The 15620-nt window shown below is 37.3% G+C and overlaps 1 protein-coding gene across 1 annotated transcript; it reads right to left on the bottom strand.

The window, feature by feature from the left end:
• Positions 1-298: 298 nt before the first annotated feature.
• On the bottom strand, positions 299-15609 carry polr1d (RNA polymerase I and III subunit D). Its single transcript, XM_039765916.1, has 5 exons — positions 15374-15609; positions 10809-10906; positions 5053-5129; positions 1858-1940; positions 299-951 (listed from the first exon to the last, which is right to left on the bottom strand). The coding sequence occupies exons 1-5, from the start codon at positions 15413-15415 to the stop codon at positions 904-906; spliced, it is 348 nt and encodes a 115-aa protein (XP_039621850.1). The 5' UTR covers positions 15416-15609; the 3' UTR covers positions 299-903.
• Positions 15610-15620: the final 11 nt, after the last annotated feature.

The following is a 15620-nucleotide window of genomic DNA, read 5'->3' as shown; positions in this document are numbered from 1 at the left end:
TTTCTAATTCAGTATTCAAGTGTGAGTAGTAATTTACATATTTCAAGTCAGCGGACAAAAAAAAAATATTTAGCAATTTATATCCTTTAAAAGGACTGTAGGGCTTAAATTATTGATGTTATTTGTAACAGACTTTTGTCACTGTCCTGCTCCACTGACAGACTGAGGAGATCGTTCCTCCCCCACACTATGCGACTCTTCAATTCCATCCGGGGGAGTAAATGCTAACATTATTTAAAAGTTATTGTCTGCTTTTACATGTATTTTTATTACTATTTAATTTAATATTGTTTTTTGTATCAGTATACTGCTGCTGGATTATGTGAATTTCCCCTTGGGATTAATAAAAGTATCTATCTATCTAACCCTATAGACATTAAAATTAGAGATGCTTTCTAAATAAGCAACTATTTTGAATGCTATTTTAATACTTGCCAATTCAGATTTTTTAAATTGTCCATGTCTAAGATTTTATGACCAGATTAATCACTTAGCATACTTCAGACCAAAATGTTCAGTGTTGACAAATTGTAATTAAAATTTTTTAATTAAGAAAAAAAAAAAAGCTTTTTCAGGAAAATCAAATTAAAAAGGTTTGATACAATATGCATATTGTATTTGAAAATGGGATATTTAACTTAAATTAAAAAATATATATATACTTTTTTCCCCAAAGTCTTAAAACAAACAAGTAGATGAGAAATTAGGAAGAGTCACTGTAGCATGTGGGATATCAAGACATGATTCTCAAAATGGCTATCTACAGATGCATGAATTATTTATACCAGTAGACAATGAATTTAATTTTTTCCTGCAGGTGTGTAAAGCCAGGAAATATCCAGAGGCTCGTGAACACTCAGACAACTGTTACTTTTCCGATTCTACTCTCTCTCTCTTCTTCAGTTACGCCATGTCCTCAAAACTCTGTTGTTCATATGCCTTCACACTCATCTGCAAGTGTATATATATAAAAAAAAAACAAAAAAAAAAAAACCATTAGAATAACAGTTGGCAGACGGAAGATTGCCTAAACCCATAAAAAAACAAAACAAACATCATCTAAACTTCTAGAAGGCACATGAGTTTCATTACAGCACACATTTCATTTAACATTTAACATCAACTCAAGACTGAAATTACATTAAAAATTGTATATTTTAGGACAATTTTCATTTGTCAGAAAAAAATTTATATTAAAATCCAATAGCAGATGGTCACTCTTGGAATTCAGATCACGCACAGAAATGGCAAAATACAAGGTGCACAAAAACTACCAACAACTATACCGTATTGAACAAAATGATGGTATTGTACCATTTTAAAAATTGGGTTTGTTGCTACTTTGTCATTACCAGTATACCATGCAACCCAACTTTATACTTAACATAAAAGTGTCTCAATGATTTAACAAACTCTTACCCAGACTTTCACCATCTGACCTGCACTGCAATTCCAATACTATCCAATCCTGTGTTTCACTTTCTTACATCTATTCTCTCTTAACATTTCTCCCCTCATATTATTCTACCACTAGAACTCTTTTTACAACATCTTTTTGTTATCCAGTCAACCTGCTAAGGATGCCACTGCCTCTTGCTGGAAATCTTTCAACACCCCTCCTCTCTTTATCTGGAAATCTTCTTTAATTTGACCCTTTTGGAATACTTGGAGATAAGAAATCAGTAGAGAGAAATCACGTGATACCTACACAGGTAATTGGTCCAAAACACCAAACATGCACAGGTACCCTTAATCTTTGCCAAAGGTACTAAAAGACCTGCTGCATACCTGCTCACCACAATCCCACCTCCACCCATCACATACACAGGATATATGTATGAACTTCATTATTGTTACCTCAAATGTGCTAAGCACATGCTGGCACAAATCATTTAGTTCAGTCAACCCTCTGCGAAACGGTTCTATGGCAGGAAGTCCTCCTAAGAGAAAACATTTAAAAAGGAATATTTTTATAAAATCAAAGAAACACATGGAATCAAATAAAGGTAACCTAAATTTTGCATTAATTCATTTTGAATCAAGGCAAAACACATACCTTAACACAACTGACAAAATGCAGTTTTGAATTCATGTTTTACTGCTTGGTAATTGGGTTATACATTTAAAAGTGATAAGGTGGTTTCATGAAAAATTAACCATTAGTACCTTTTTTGTCCTGCATATTTTATGTTTTTGTTGTAATGTTATAAGTATTTCCAGGCATCCTCATAATTTGCAAATCACCGACTGAATGTACACTATAAAAGATAAATGAAATGTACCATTCTACATACTGTATTAAGTAACATGTGTTACCATTAATGATTATAAAGCTAACCATTAAATAAACTATTTACAGAATAAACATTTAAAAAAAAACAAACTAGCCACTTATTCCATAAATCTTCTGTTACAAACTAGACATACAGATATAAAATTTGCCAAAAGAGATTAAACTGGATCCAGTAATAGACAGAGCCATATTGGTTTAGATCACTGTCATGTTATTACATTTTTACATAAAACTCCGAACTTCTCTACACAATAACATACATAAAATTATATATATATATATATATATATATATTTTATTATATATATTTCTAATTTGGTTCTGTACATTACCACAATGAATTTCAAATGAAACAACTCAGATGCAGTTGAAGTGCAGACTTTCAGCTTTAATTCAGTGGGTTGAACAAAAAAATTGCATAAAATGCGAGGCAACTAAAGCATTATTTTTTTTTATTTTTTTTTTTTATATATATATATAAACACAATCCCTTTATTTCAGGAGCTCAAAAGTAATTGGACAAATTAAATAACTGGAACTAAAATGTTAATTTCTAATAACTGGTTGAAACCCCTTTGCTGGCAATGACAGCCTGAAGTCTTGAACTCCTGGACATCACCAGATAATGGGTTTCCTCCTTTTTAATGCTCTGCCAGGCCTTTACTGCAGCGGCTTTCAGTTGCTATTTGTTTGTGGGCCTTTCTGTCTGAAGTTTAGTCTTCAACAAGTGAAATGCATGCTCAGTTGGGTTAAGATCAGGTGACTGACTTGGCCATTCAAAAATTTTCCACTTCTTTGCTTAAATAAACTAAAATTGCTTTTGCTGTATGTGTTGGGTCATTGTCCATCTGTATCATGAAACGCCGCCCAATCAATTTGACTCCATTAAGCTGGATTTGAGCAGATAGTATATCTCTGAACACCTCAGAATTCATTTGGCTGCTTCTGTCCTGTGTCACATCATCAATACACACTAGTCTCCCAGTGCCACTGGCAACCATGCACCCCCAAGCCATCACACTGCCTCCACTGTGTTTTCAGATGATGTGGTATGCTTTGGATAATGAGCTGTTCCACGCCTTCTCCATACTTTTTTTCTTGCCATCATTCTGGTAGAGGTTGATCTTGGTTTCATCTGTCCAAAGAATGTTTTTCCAGAACTGTGCTGGCTTTTTTAGATGTTCTTTAGCAAAGTCCAATCTAGCCTTTTTATTCTTGAGGCTTATGAGTGGCTTGCATCTTGCAGTGCACCCTCTGTATTTACTTTCATGCAGTCTTCTCTTTATGGTAGACTTGGATATCGATACACCTACCCACTGGAGAGTGTTGTTCACTTGATTGGCTGTTGTGAAGGGGTTTCTCTTCACCATAGAAATGATTCTGCAATCATCCACCACTGTTGTCTTCCGTGGACATCCAGGTCTTTTTGCGTTGCTGAGTTCACCAGTGCTTGCTTTCTTTCTCAGGATGTACCAAACTGTAGATTTTGCCACTCGTAATATTGTAGCAATTTCTCGGATGGGTTTTTTCTGTTTTCGCAGCTTAAGGGTGGCTTCTTTCACCTGCATGGAGAGCTCCTTTGACCGCATGTTGTCTGTTCACAGCAGAATCTTCCACATGCAAGCATCACACCTCAAATCAATTCCAGGCTTTTTATCTGCTTAACTGATAATGACATAACGATGGACTTGCCCACACCTGCCCATGAATTTGCCTTTGAGTCAATTGCCCAATTACTTTTGAGCCCCTAAAATGAAGGATTGTGTTAAAAAAATGCTTTAGTTGCCTCATATTTTTATGCAATGTTTTGTTCACCCCACTGAATTAAAGCTGAAAGTCTGCACTTCAACTGCATCTGAGCTGTTTCATTTAAAATTCATTGTGGTAATGTACAGAACCAAAATTAGAAAAAAACTTGTCTCTGTCCAAATATTTATGGACCTAATTGTATATCTATCTGCAGGTATTGGCTGAAAACATACACATGTACAAACTGAAACCAGGTGCTAACAATTACCAAAATGAAGCAGCATATCACAAAAAAGTCCTAGGACAAAAGACTAAAAAGAACACAATAATTAAGGGATATTCTCTTTTGGACAAATCTTAAAAAATTGTACAATGACCTAAATTAAAAAATATTATATAAAACTTCATACTGTACTCAAATAAAAATCGCCTATTAACCCATAAGACATACGCTCAAATTGTGACCAATTCATCATTCCATAAAATAGTCATGAGATGTTTAATAAGTGTATATCTTATCAATTGCCTTTGGCAAGTGACAATGTCAGTTGTAGCCATAATAGATAAGCTGTTTAACAATTTAACAGAAAATTAGGCAGTACGCAAACATAGTTCTACTCAGTGCATGGCTTGATATTAGGTCATTAAATAGAACAAAATAAAGAGTACATGTAATAGCTTTTTAACAGCATGCCTTTTTCTCTTTATTCAGAGTTTGAACTACATTTAAATCTACTAAAAGCATTACTGGGCAATCATATGCACACTCTTATTTTAAAAGTACTGCCTTCGAAATTGCCATTACATTCATGCTACACATTAAAGGTGCTGGTAATGCATTTGTAATTTATTAAGCCCCTTTTCACCCCCTAATTCATTTACTTTTAAAAAATTTTCTTAAAAAAAAAATCTTATAACTCTAGGTAAAAATTTATATAACTTCCTGACAGATTTATAACAATATCTACAAGTGACATAATTTAGAAAAAAAGAAAACATACAAGACTGACCTTTTGTTTGAATTCTGAAATTTATTTTGCTTTCTGAAGGATGAGTGATGCTGTATCCACAAAACTCAACTTCGGGACTGTAATAAGAGTAATAGTTTTATTAACAAGGCATTGCCTATATAATCTCTCTCTCTCTCTCTCTCTCTCTTGGATTAGCGCAAATACATCGTTCCAGCAAGAGAACTATGATTCTTAGCGTGATGAGAGATCGCAAAATCAACCAGAATTTTCAAGCAAATTCTAGAAAAAAAGCCTGACCTAAATCCGTTAGGTAGTTCTATTGTTCGCTAGCTAAATGGATGTAAGATAGGCCCCAAGGCGGTGTGTGAGTGAGGAGGGCCCCACCCCCCTCTTTTTGGCCTGCTGTGTCTCACGCGGAATCGCACAAATAAAATCGGTACAGCAAGCGAACTATGATACTTAGTGCAATGAGAGAGGTTGCAAAATCAACCGGAATGTTCAAGCAAATTACAGAAAAAAAACTCGATCTAAACCTGTTAAGTAGTTCTCTTGTGAAAAATGGACAAACAGATGTTGGATATATATATATATATATATTTTGTCACAGATGTCTGGGGTTCTTACCTGGCCGGGATGCCTGGAGGGACCAGATAGAGACATTAAAAGCTTCTGGGTCAGGAGGACACAACTGCCCTGGAGCAGGAGAGGACCACGGGAGAGGAGGAGAGACATTCCAACTCGCTGGGACCCGTGGCCACGTCCAGGGGGCGCCTTAAGCCTCCTGGAACCCGGGAGAACTTAACTTCCGCAACACTTGACAAGATGGCATGGGGAACCTGCCAGGGAAGCCCAGACCACTTCCACCACACCAGGAAGTGCTGCCGGAAGATCGTCACCAGCCACCTGGAGCACATCTGGGCGGGAATAAAAGGCGCTGCCTCCTTATACTCGAGGAGCTACAGACAGGAGTGGGAGCAGGACAAAGCTCCCAGGAGGAGATTGGCGGGTAAGGACCGAGTTCATTGTGGGAGATTATTGCTGTGTGCTTTGTGTCGTGTTTGGGACTGTTTGTTTATGTTAAATAAACATGTGGTTTCCAGGCAAGTCTCACAATATATTATTTATATACTTTATATATATATATAACTAGCAAAATACCCGCACTTCGCAGTGGAGAAGTAGTGTGTTAAAGAAGTTATGAAAAAGAAAAGGACACATTTTAAAAATAACATAACCTGATTGTCAATGTAACGGTTTTGTCACGGTTATGAGTGTTGCTGTCATCAAGAATTTGATTATCATTATTTCTCTCAATCAGGTTCATATTTGGAGGACGTGTTGTTTTGAAGTCACATTCCGTGTTTGTCAACCGTTGTAAAGATAAAAGGTTTCATTCATCAAAGTGTTCACTACCCAAATTGCTACTCATGAATGTAAGATGTTTAACAGGCATTCCTGGTATTAACTTGTGCTAAAACATACTATGGTGTGACGCAAGGGGAACTGACTGTAAATAGGCAAGTATGCGCGTATTTTGAATGAAAAGGGAGAAGACAGCCAAAGGAGCGGAAAAGTGAGAAGGAAAACTGTTTAAATAAAGAGCTAGGAAGGTGAATGCAAATAAGCAGCCAGTGGTAAAGCAAGGAATAGTCCGTAATAAGGACGGTTGGGTGCACGTAGAAGGTGCAACAATAAGATTGTTAAGCCTTATGATAATGTTCCCGCAAGGAGGGTTTAGAGAGACGCACTGGGAGAAGTATAGAATGGGGAAGCCCGTGTGACTGTTCTGCTGTTCTCCTTCGACAGTTCTGTGGCTCTACATATTTGTATGCACCTCTCTAAAGTCAGTTTGTGTTTTCTAAGTAATCTTTGTTGCAAACTTGCATCACTGGTTCCGCACACAATTCAATCACGTATAAGAGAACTTTTAATCTCCCCGAAATTGCATGTGCCTGCTAACACTCTCAGATCTGTGACGTAGTTGTCTATATTTTCGCCCCTTGCCCGATTTTTGAAAAAAATCTGAACCTCTCTACAGTTTTGTTTATTTTCGGGTTGTAATGTTCATCAAATTTACGTATCATCAAGCTCATGGTTAACTCATCAGGTCTTAGATCACTGGTTAGCTCCTGACACAATTCTCTGCCGCTCTCTCCAATAAGATAAAGGAATAATCTGATTGTAGCGTTTTCCTCTGCCTCCGGCATTGCAAGTTCTGTGTATAATCTGAACTCGTCCTTCCATGTTCTCCATGACTTCACCAGGTCTTTAGCATGGAGGCTTTATACCCTGCGTCTTCTCATTAAACTTGTATCTCGTGAATATCGTATTCGTCGTAGGCATGACAAACGCCAGCGGCAGCCTGTCTATGAACTTAACCTTAAGGTTCACACCATGCTTTGTTTCCGCAGTAGCTGCACTTATGAATATGCTTGTATGCGTCACTCGCTTCATATTCTTTTGCTGCCTTCTCAATTGTGTAATGCGTTTTTTGAACAGGTTTCATTCATCAAAGTGATCACTACCCAAATTGGTACTCATGGTTTAATAGGCATTCCCGGTATTAAGTTGTGGTTTTGCCTGCGAATATTTAGCGGCAGTGTGTCTATGAACGCAATTTAAACTTAAGCTTTAAACCTTGCTTTCCTACCGATATGTATACAAAGGCTTATTCAGCGTCAGAGGGTTTCCGCAGTAGCTGCACTTATGCAAATGCTAAACGCAGTCCATTACCCACAAATATTTACCTTATATGGGCAGGCACTCAATTACGTGGGAGGCGTGATGATGCAGGACGCAACTCCGCCTCCCACGGCGACCGAGCTGCTGGCTATGGCCGTATATCTGGACAAAAAGTAGGTTCCAGTAATGACCGTTGTGCGTAGAATTTCGAAATGACATCTGCCTAACTTTTGTAAGTAAGCTGTAAGGAATGAGCTCGCCAAATTTCAGCCTTCCACCTGCACGGGAAGTTGGAGAATTAGTGATGAGTCAGTGAGTGAGTGAGTGAGTCAGTCAGTGAGGGATTTGCCTTTTATTAGTAGGTATATACACACACATCTGGAAAATATTCACAGCACATCACTTTTTCCACATTTTGTTATGTTACAGCCTTATTCCAAAATGGATTAAATTAATTTTTTTTCCTCAGAATTCTACACACAACACCCCATAATGACAACATGAAAAAAGTTTTGAGATTTTTGTAAATTTATTAAAAAAAAAAAAATAAATAAAAAATTGAGAAAGCACATGTACATAAGTATTCACAGCCTTTGCCATGAAGCTCAAAATTGAGCTCAGGTGCATCCTGTTTCCCCTGATCATCCTTGAGATGTTTCTGCAGCTTAATTGGAGTCCACCTGTTGTAAATTCAGCACACAGCCAAGATATCAAAGGAGTGGCTTCAGGACAACTCTGTGAATGTCCTTGAGTGGCCCAACCAGAGCCCAGACTTGAATCCAATCGAACATCTCTGGAGAGATCTTAAAATGGCTGTGCACCGACGCTTCCCATCCAACATGATGGAGCTTGAGAGGTGCTGCAAAGAGGAATGGGTGAAACTGGCCAAGGATACGTGTGTCAAGCTTCTGGCATCATATTCAAAAAGACTCGAGGCTGTAATTGCTGCCAAAGGTGCATCGACAAAGTATTGAGCAAAGGCCGTGAATACTTATGTACATATGATTTCTCAGTTTTTTTATTTTTAATAAATTTGCAAAAACGTCAAGTAAACTTTTATCATGTTGTCATTATGGGGTGTTGTATGTAGAATTCTGAGGAAAAAAATTAATTTAATCCATTTTGGAATAAGGCTGTAACATAACAAAATGTGGAAAAAGTGATGCGCTGTGAATACTTTCCGGATGCACTGTGTGTGTCTATATATATGTTTCCAATTACCAAACGATAACAATCCTCAGCCTCCGTGGCAAAGCTTAGTCAGAAATTTCAATCCAGAAGAAACAATGTGGATTTAATCCTGGCAGTGAATAGTGGAACAAATCTTAACCATTGCAAAGTTAATTTGCAGGATCATGAGAATTTGGTAAACATGGAGCATAGAGTTTGGTGTGTGTGCCATTCTGTCATTTTATTTGCGGAATGAGAGTTGAGTCTGAATAGATGCTTTTAAGTCAAGACTGTTCAATGTGGTTAGAGTGAAAGGTATCCATTTTGGAAACCAAAGAGTTTAATTTTTGCCTGTTTCCAGATGATGTTGTCAGCTGTTGGCCTAACCAGACAATTATCTCTAATGAGCACTACAACAATTTATCACAGGCGAGTGTGATGTGGTAGGGATGTGAAATAGCACCTGTAAATAGGAGATCATGTTCCTCTGCTCAAAAGAGTGGCATGCCCCAAGGGGAAATGTTCAAGTGCATCATTGTCTTATTGTGAGGGAGGGGGTAATCATGAGATTTACCTTTTAACTGGTGCACAGCTGGCAGTTTTATGAACATTGCATTGGACTCTGGTTGCAAAGAAGTGGCAAAGTCCATGATTTACCAGTCAGTCTACACCCCTATAATGAGCTTAAGCCCTGAGCTGTGTGGTAGAGTGAAAGAATTAGATGGTAGGTAAGAACCACCAAAATAACATTCCTTCACAGGATTACGAGGTCCACTTTCCATGTAAACATGATAAGCACAGCAATACGAAGGCCCAAGAGTAGAACTGCTGCTTATCTTTATCAGGAAAATTCAGTGGTGACTGTTTGAGCATGTCGTTAAAGAGCTTCAAAACAGCAGGTACAAACAGTACTGCCTTCAAGAGCAACATTGGGAAACCAAACCAGGACATACTAGATGGATTATATAGTATCTGTCTCAGTTGTCCTGGGATAATGTGGATATTCCTAAGGAAGGTCTAGAAAAAGTTGTTTAGAAGTGGGAGGCCAGGTCAGTCTAGTTAACTATAATGCTACCATGATTCTAACCAGGAAAGGCATGAAAATGATAACAAAGGGATTTGTGAGGCTAATATTTTTTTTTTTTTTTAAATGAATGTATTTGTTTCGATTTCAGTTGGACTTGTGCCTCATTTAGGACTGCTTACTATCTGCTGCTATTGCGATAGGCTCAGATTCCCTACAAGTGTGGACTAGACCGACTGTGTTGGGAGCATACGCTGATAGCACATTACCACACGATGAGCCTGTTGAGGAATTTTTTGGGGGTTCTTCCGACTCTGTACTCTCTTTAACAAATCTTAGCATTGTCTATGCATCCACAATTTATATAAGGGGGTTATAAACTCATAAGCAGTTAATATTAACAAGTACAATTATATCAGTCTACTAAACAAAAAAGTATTTAGTGATCTTCGATGTAAAATTCTTAACGAATTGTACAGTGAATTCTAATCTCTTTTTGATTTATAAAGCAGCTTGTGATACACATGCTGTTAATGATTCTATAGAAAACATGAGTGAGCAGTGAATTCAAGAGCTAAACTGGAGCCATGTAGTACAGGTAAAGAGAAACACACAAAGAAATCAAGTTAGAAGGAAACTTTCAAAAAAAAAAAAAATGTGCCAAAAGTATTTCTCCTGCACTGCATTATTCTGTCAAGCATCTGAATACATACTGGAAAAAGGTTTACATATTGTAAAAGTAAGTGTAACCTCCAATTTCCCAGAACTTGCATTAAAACCAAAACTATTTATGGATTCCAGGACAATATTATTATAATTAGTTCATCCCATCTTTCCATTATAGAAAAAAAATATACTAAAAGTAGTGTCTGACCTCAAGTGGTTTCTGTCCTCTACCCTGTGTTTTTTTCTCACTTACTTTTTCATTATCATATAGCGGAGAGAATTCCCTAAAGTGTGATCTTCATCATGCATGACATAGGTGACACAGGACTCATCTGCACCTTCAGCTTGCACCTAGAGGATTCAGGAGAAACAAAGAGAATATGTACAAGGAGTTGCATATAAATACACTGATGGCACACAAATGCAGTCTCTCTGCTAACAGAGATTTCCTATATTGAGGGCATAAGGAAACCAACTAAAGTGAATTAATCAGTATATTAATTAATGACAGCATGGTTCTTTACCGAAATACAAAGCAGAATAAATATATTTAAACAAACAAAATAATTTCTGTAAGAACGAACTGAAGAGAAAAATATTTCATGAAGTGTCTGGCTCATTTTGAAGAAAATCTTTACAGCTGTGTTATTTGCTCAGTTGTATTTAAAAAGCTCAAAGGGTGTTTGCATTATATCTACATGTTCATGTGGGTTTCCAAGGAATAATAAATTCATCGATGTCTAAGGGTGGATGCACTACATTGCCCTTCGATGGACTTGCCTCTTGCCAAACATTGCACTTTTAACATAGGTCTGGCTTGCACAACCTCATGCTGAAATAAATGATTCAAGATGATAAATGGAGGAGTACCTTTGCTACTGGATAAATGGAAAAGATCAAGTTTACTTAAAGAAATAAATGTGACTCATAAATACAGGGGTTTATTTTTCATCTGGTGACATTTTTATCTTTTGGAAAATCTAGTTAAATACATTCAAAATCAAAGTGGGAAATGGCTTGATTCAGCCAGAAAGATGTACTTCTCCAGGTACTGGAGGTAGATGCCACAATAGCAGAAGAGAAACACGTCACACCCAGCTATAGCTGAGCAGAGTCCTATTGATAGCTGTGCTGCATTACCTCCTACAGGAAAAAATATTCCACCAGAACAAAATACAAAAAGTAAGGTAATACAGAACAGATCATAACACAAAACTGAAAGACTACATACTTCAGTTTAAAGTGGGTATTAAGCAGGATCTCCAGGGTCTGAGCGATCATAAGCGGCATACAATTAACATTAAAGGGGAAATTACAATAATGACAATTACTGAATATTAAAATTCCTTGATAAAGATAATTTTTTCTCGTGGCGGGTCTTTTTTTTTGTTTGTTTGTTTCTCTCCCTCTCTCTCTATGTAACAGAATTAAAAAGTTAAAGGCACCTTTTCTTTAAACTGCCTTTATTAATGCACGTTTCCCTAATACAGTTAACAGTTTTCCACATGTCCCGACTTCTTCAATCTCATTAAGATGCATTGGCAAAGGCCCAAAAAAGCGAGCTGTAGTTTTAAAACAAAGTTTAAGTTTATTTCAGTTGAGAAAAAAAAAAATACCAGAAAAAGTTTATTCTTCAGTCCTTTCTGCCATATGCTGCAAAGAAGTTAACTTTGTTCAGTGTGTGAACTCGGGTCTTTATTTCAGTCCACATCCACATACAGCCAGTGCTGGTTGACAGAAATTCTAATGAAAAACAAGTGCAGCCAAACTAGTGATCGACTCATAAATGCTCATGTTCACTATATAAGGCTGAAATGCTGCGCCTCTTATTGTTCACACTTGAATTATTCTCTACTATTCTGGTTTTAGTTGACCAAGATAAAGAAGATGCCTTGAAGTTTGATAACTGTCTTGTAACACATTTACATTCACAGAACTTTTGGTTGTTATAGTACTTTCTGAAAGGTCTTTAAAATCTAGATTTTATTTTCTCTAGTGTTTAATTCTGATAATAAATTACAGGTTTTCCTCAGGATGTGAACAACTCCCCTCAAGACAACTTTTGTAACTCGATTTTGTATTAAAGTTAGCACGTGCACTGAAAATGACTATTCATTGAAATTTCGGAAAAAGGGCATAATGCTTTATTACTTATTTTGCAAAAAATGGTTGAAACTTGTTAAAAAATGACAGTGAAGATGGATTACTGTACTATAAATTACAACACTGAAATATTGTAAACTTAAATGAACTATAGGCATGTATGAAACGTCAAACTTGTGCTTAAGCATGCATCCTAAAGTTTTGATTTTTTTTTTCTTTAAAATCCATTATTTAAGACCTGAAACAGTTTTAGCATGTTTTCATTTTATATAGTCTTTTCTTTGATCATGGATTACTTTCAAAGATCTGTTTAAATCTGTTATCCTTTTCACATCATTCCAACACTGTGTGGCCACCTCAGTCCTGCATCGTTTCCCCGGTACAATGTCACATTATTTGTACTTTTTTTAATAAAGTAGAATGTAATTCTTTAGTATTATTTTGTATTATAGTATTAGTATAGTAATATTTTTTCTCCCGCCAAGAAAACAAAGCATAGAGAAGCACTGATCAATATACAGTGCATCCGGAAACTATTCATAGCGCATCACTTTTCCATGTTTTGTTATGTTACAGCCTTATTCCAAAATGGATTAAATTCATTTTTTTCCTCAGAATTCTACACATAACACCCCATAATGACAACATGAAAAAGTTTACTTGACGTTTTTGCAAATTTATTAAAAATAAAAAAACAAAAAACTGAGAAATCACATGTACACAAGTATTCACAGCCTTTGCTCAATACTTTGTCGATGCACTTTTGGCAGCAATTACAGCCTCAAGTCTTTTTGAATATGATGCCACAAGCTTGACACACCGATCCTTGGCCAGTTTCGCCCATTCCTCTTTGCAGCACCTCTCAAGCTCCATCAGGTTGGATGGGAAGCGTCAGTGCACAGCCATTTTAAGATCTCTCCAGAGATGTTCAATCAGATTCAAGTCTGGGCTCTGGCTTGGCCACTCAAGGACATTCACAGAGCTGTCCTGAAGCCACTCCTTTGATATCTTTGCTGTGTGCTTAGGGTCGTTGTCCTGCTGAAAGATGAACTGTCACCCCAGTCTGAGGTCAAGAGTGCTCTGGAGCAGGTTTTCATCCAGGATGTCTCTGTGCATTGCTGCAGTCATCTTTCCCTTTATCCTGACTAGTCTCCCAGTTCCTGCCGCTGAAAAACATCCCCACAGCATGATGCTACCACCACCATGCTTCACTGTAGGGATGGTAATGGCCTGGTGATGAGCGGTGCCTGGTTTCCTCTAAACGTGACGCATGGCATTCACACCAAAGAGTTCAATCTTTGTCTCATCAGACAAGAGAATTTTGTTTCTCAGGGTCTGAGAATCCTTCAGGTGCCTTTTGGCAAACTCCAGGTGGGCTGCCATGTGCCTTTTACTAAGGAGTGGCTTCCGTGTGGCCACTCTACCATACAGGCCTGATTGGTGGATTTCTGCAGAGATCGTTGTCCTTCTGGAAGGTTCTCCTCTCTCCACAGAGGACCTCTGGAGCTCTGACAGAGTGACCATCGGGTTCTTTGTCACCCCCGTGACTAAGGCCCTTCTTCCCCGATCGCTCAGTTTAGATGGCCGGCCAGCTCTAGGAAGAGTCCTGGTGGTTTCGAACTTCTTCCACTTGCGGATGATGGAGGCCACTGTGCTCATTGGGACCTTCAAAAGCAGAAGAAATTTTTCTATAACCTTCCCCAGATTTGTGCCTCGAGACAATCCTGTCTCGGAGGTCTACAGACAATTCCTTTGACTTCATGCTTGGTTTGTGCTCTGAAATGAACTGTCAACTGTGGGACCTTATACAGACAGGTGTGTGCCTTTCCAAATCATGTCCAATCAACTGAATTTACCACAGGTGGACTCCAATTAAGCTGCAGAAACATCTCAAGGATGATCAGGGGAAACAGGATGCACCTGAGCTCAATTTTGAGCTTCATGGCAAAGGCTGTGAATACTTATGTACAAGTGATTTCTCAGTTTTTGTTTTATTTTTAATAAATCTGCAAAAACCTCAAGTAAACTTTTTTCACGTTGTCATTATGGGGTGTTGTGTGCAGAATTCTGAGGAGAAAATGAATTTAATCTATTTTGGAATAAAGCTGTAACATATGTGGAAAACGTGATGCGCTGTGAATACCTTCCGGATGCACTGTACACATGCTTTAACGAATTATTGAGAGGAGAATAACAAAAGCACTATAAAGTTACAACGACTTAAAAACACCTTTGGCGGTTTGTTATTTGAAGATGGCTTGAGCCTAAAGATTTGCAAGAAAACTAAGAAAAGAAAAAAAAAAAAAAACTTTATGATGAACTAAGTAAACCAGTGCATTCAAAGTCATATCCATTCTACACTCGTAAAATAATCAATCGTGTAGACTGATGCTATATGGTTTAATGTTTAAGACACGGTTATCTCTATCACTGTGTAGTTAAACTTAATGTGAACGTCTTTACTAATATTACAAGCCAAGGAAACTTTGTAAATTCAAGTAGTTCCAACACACCCCTAAAACAACCATTTTCGATGGCTAAAATTTGAAATCACTGGGTTGATTTTAAAGAACGAACTAAAATGTAGAAGTAGAAGTAAAGACTCAAATATGTTTCAAATTGAGCACTGGACAACTGCAAACAGCCAAGTCTAATTATAAACCTTTTATACATGTCAAAACATATCAAAGTAATTAATGTTTAAACTTTACTTACCATTTCTAAAACGGGCTTTCTCGATACACCTTCGGTTGCCATGCTGTTTGTGTAGAACAGCTAGGAACCGGCGCACTCTTTTTACGTAAAAACACGTGGGCTAAGGAGACGAAATATTGTTTTTGTCAGTCTTTAAATAATAATTATTCTCCTACGACAAAATAATTATACAGGTAAATTATATTTGTTTCTAACGACCAGTACTCGATCAACAATAAAAGCGACTTTTCCTAAGGCATCCCACTCC

This window comes from Polypterus senegalus, chromosome 10 (genome assembly GCF_016835505.1).
Source record: "Polypterus senegalus isolate Bchr_013 chromosome 10, ASM1683550v1, whole genome shotgun sequence".
NCBI classification, from domain to species: domain Eukaryota; kingdom Metazoa; phylum Chordata; class Cladistia; order Polypteriformes; family Polypteridae; genus Polypterus; species Polypterus senegalus.
Note: the sequence above shows the minus strand (reverse complement) of the source record. Positions and strands in the feature narration are given on the sequence as shown.

Bases quoted from the DNA above. Each gene is read 5' to 3' on its own strand.
- polr1d (XM_039765916.1), bottom strand. From the start codon at position 15,415: ATGGCAACCGAAGGTGTATCGAGAAAGCCCGTTTTAGAAATG. The intron at 10,907-15,373 runs GTAAGTAAAGTT...TGAATCCTCTAG, and splicing joins GAAAGCCCGTTTTAGAAATG to GTGCAAGCTGAAGGTGCAGA. The intron at 1,941-5,052 runs GTCAGTCTTGTA...GTTTTCTCTTAG, and splicing joins TTTCAGAATTCAAACAAAAG to GAGGACTTCCTGCCATAGAA.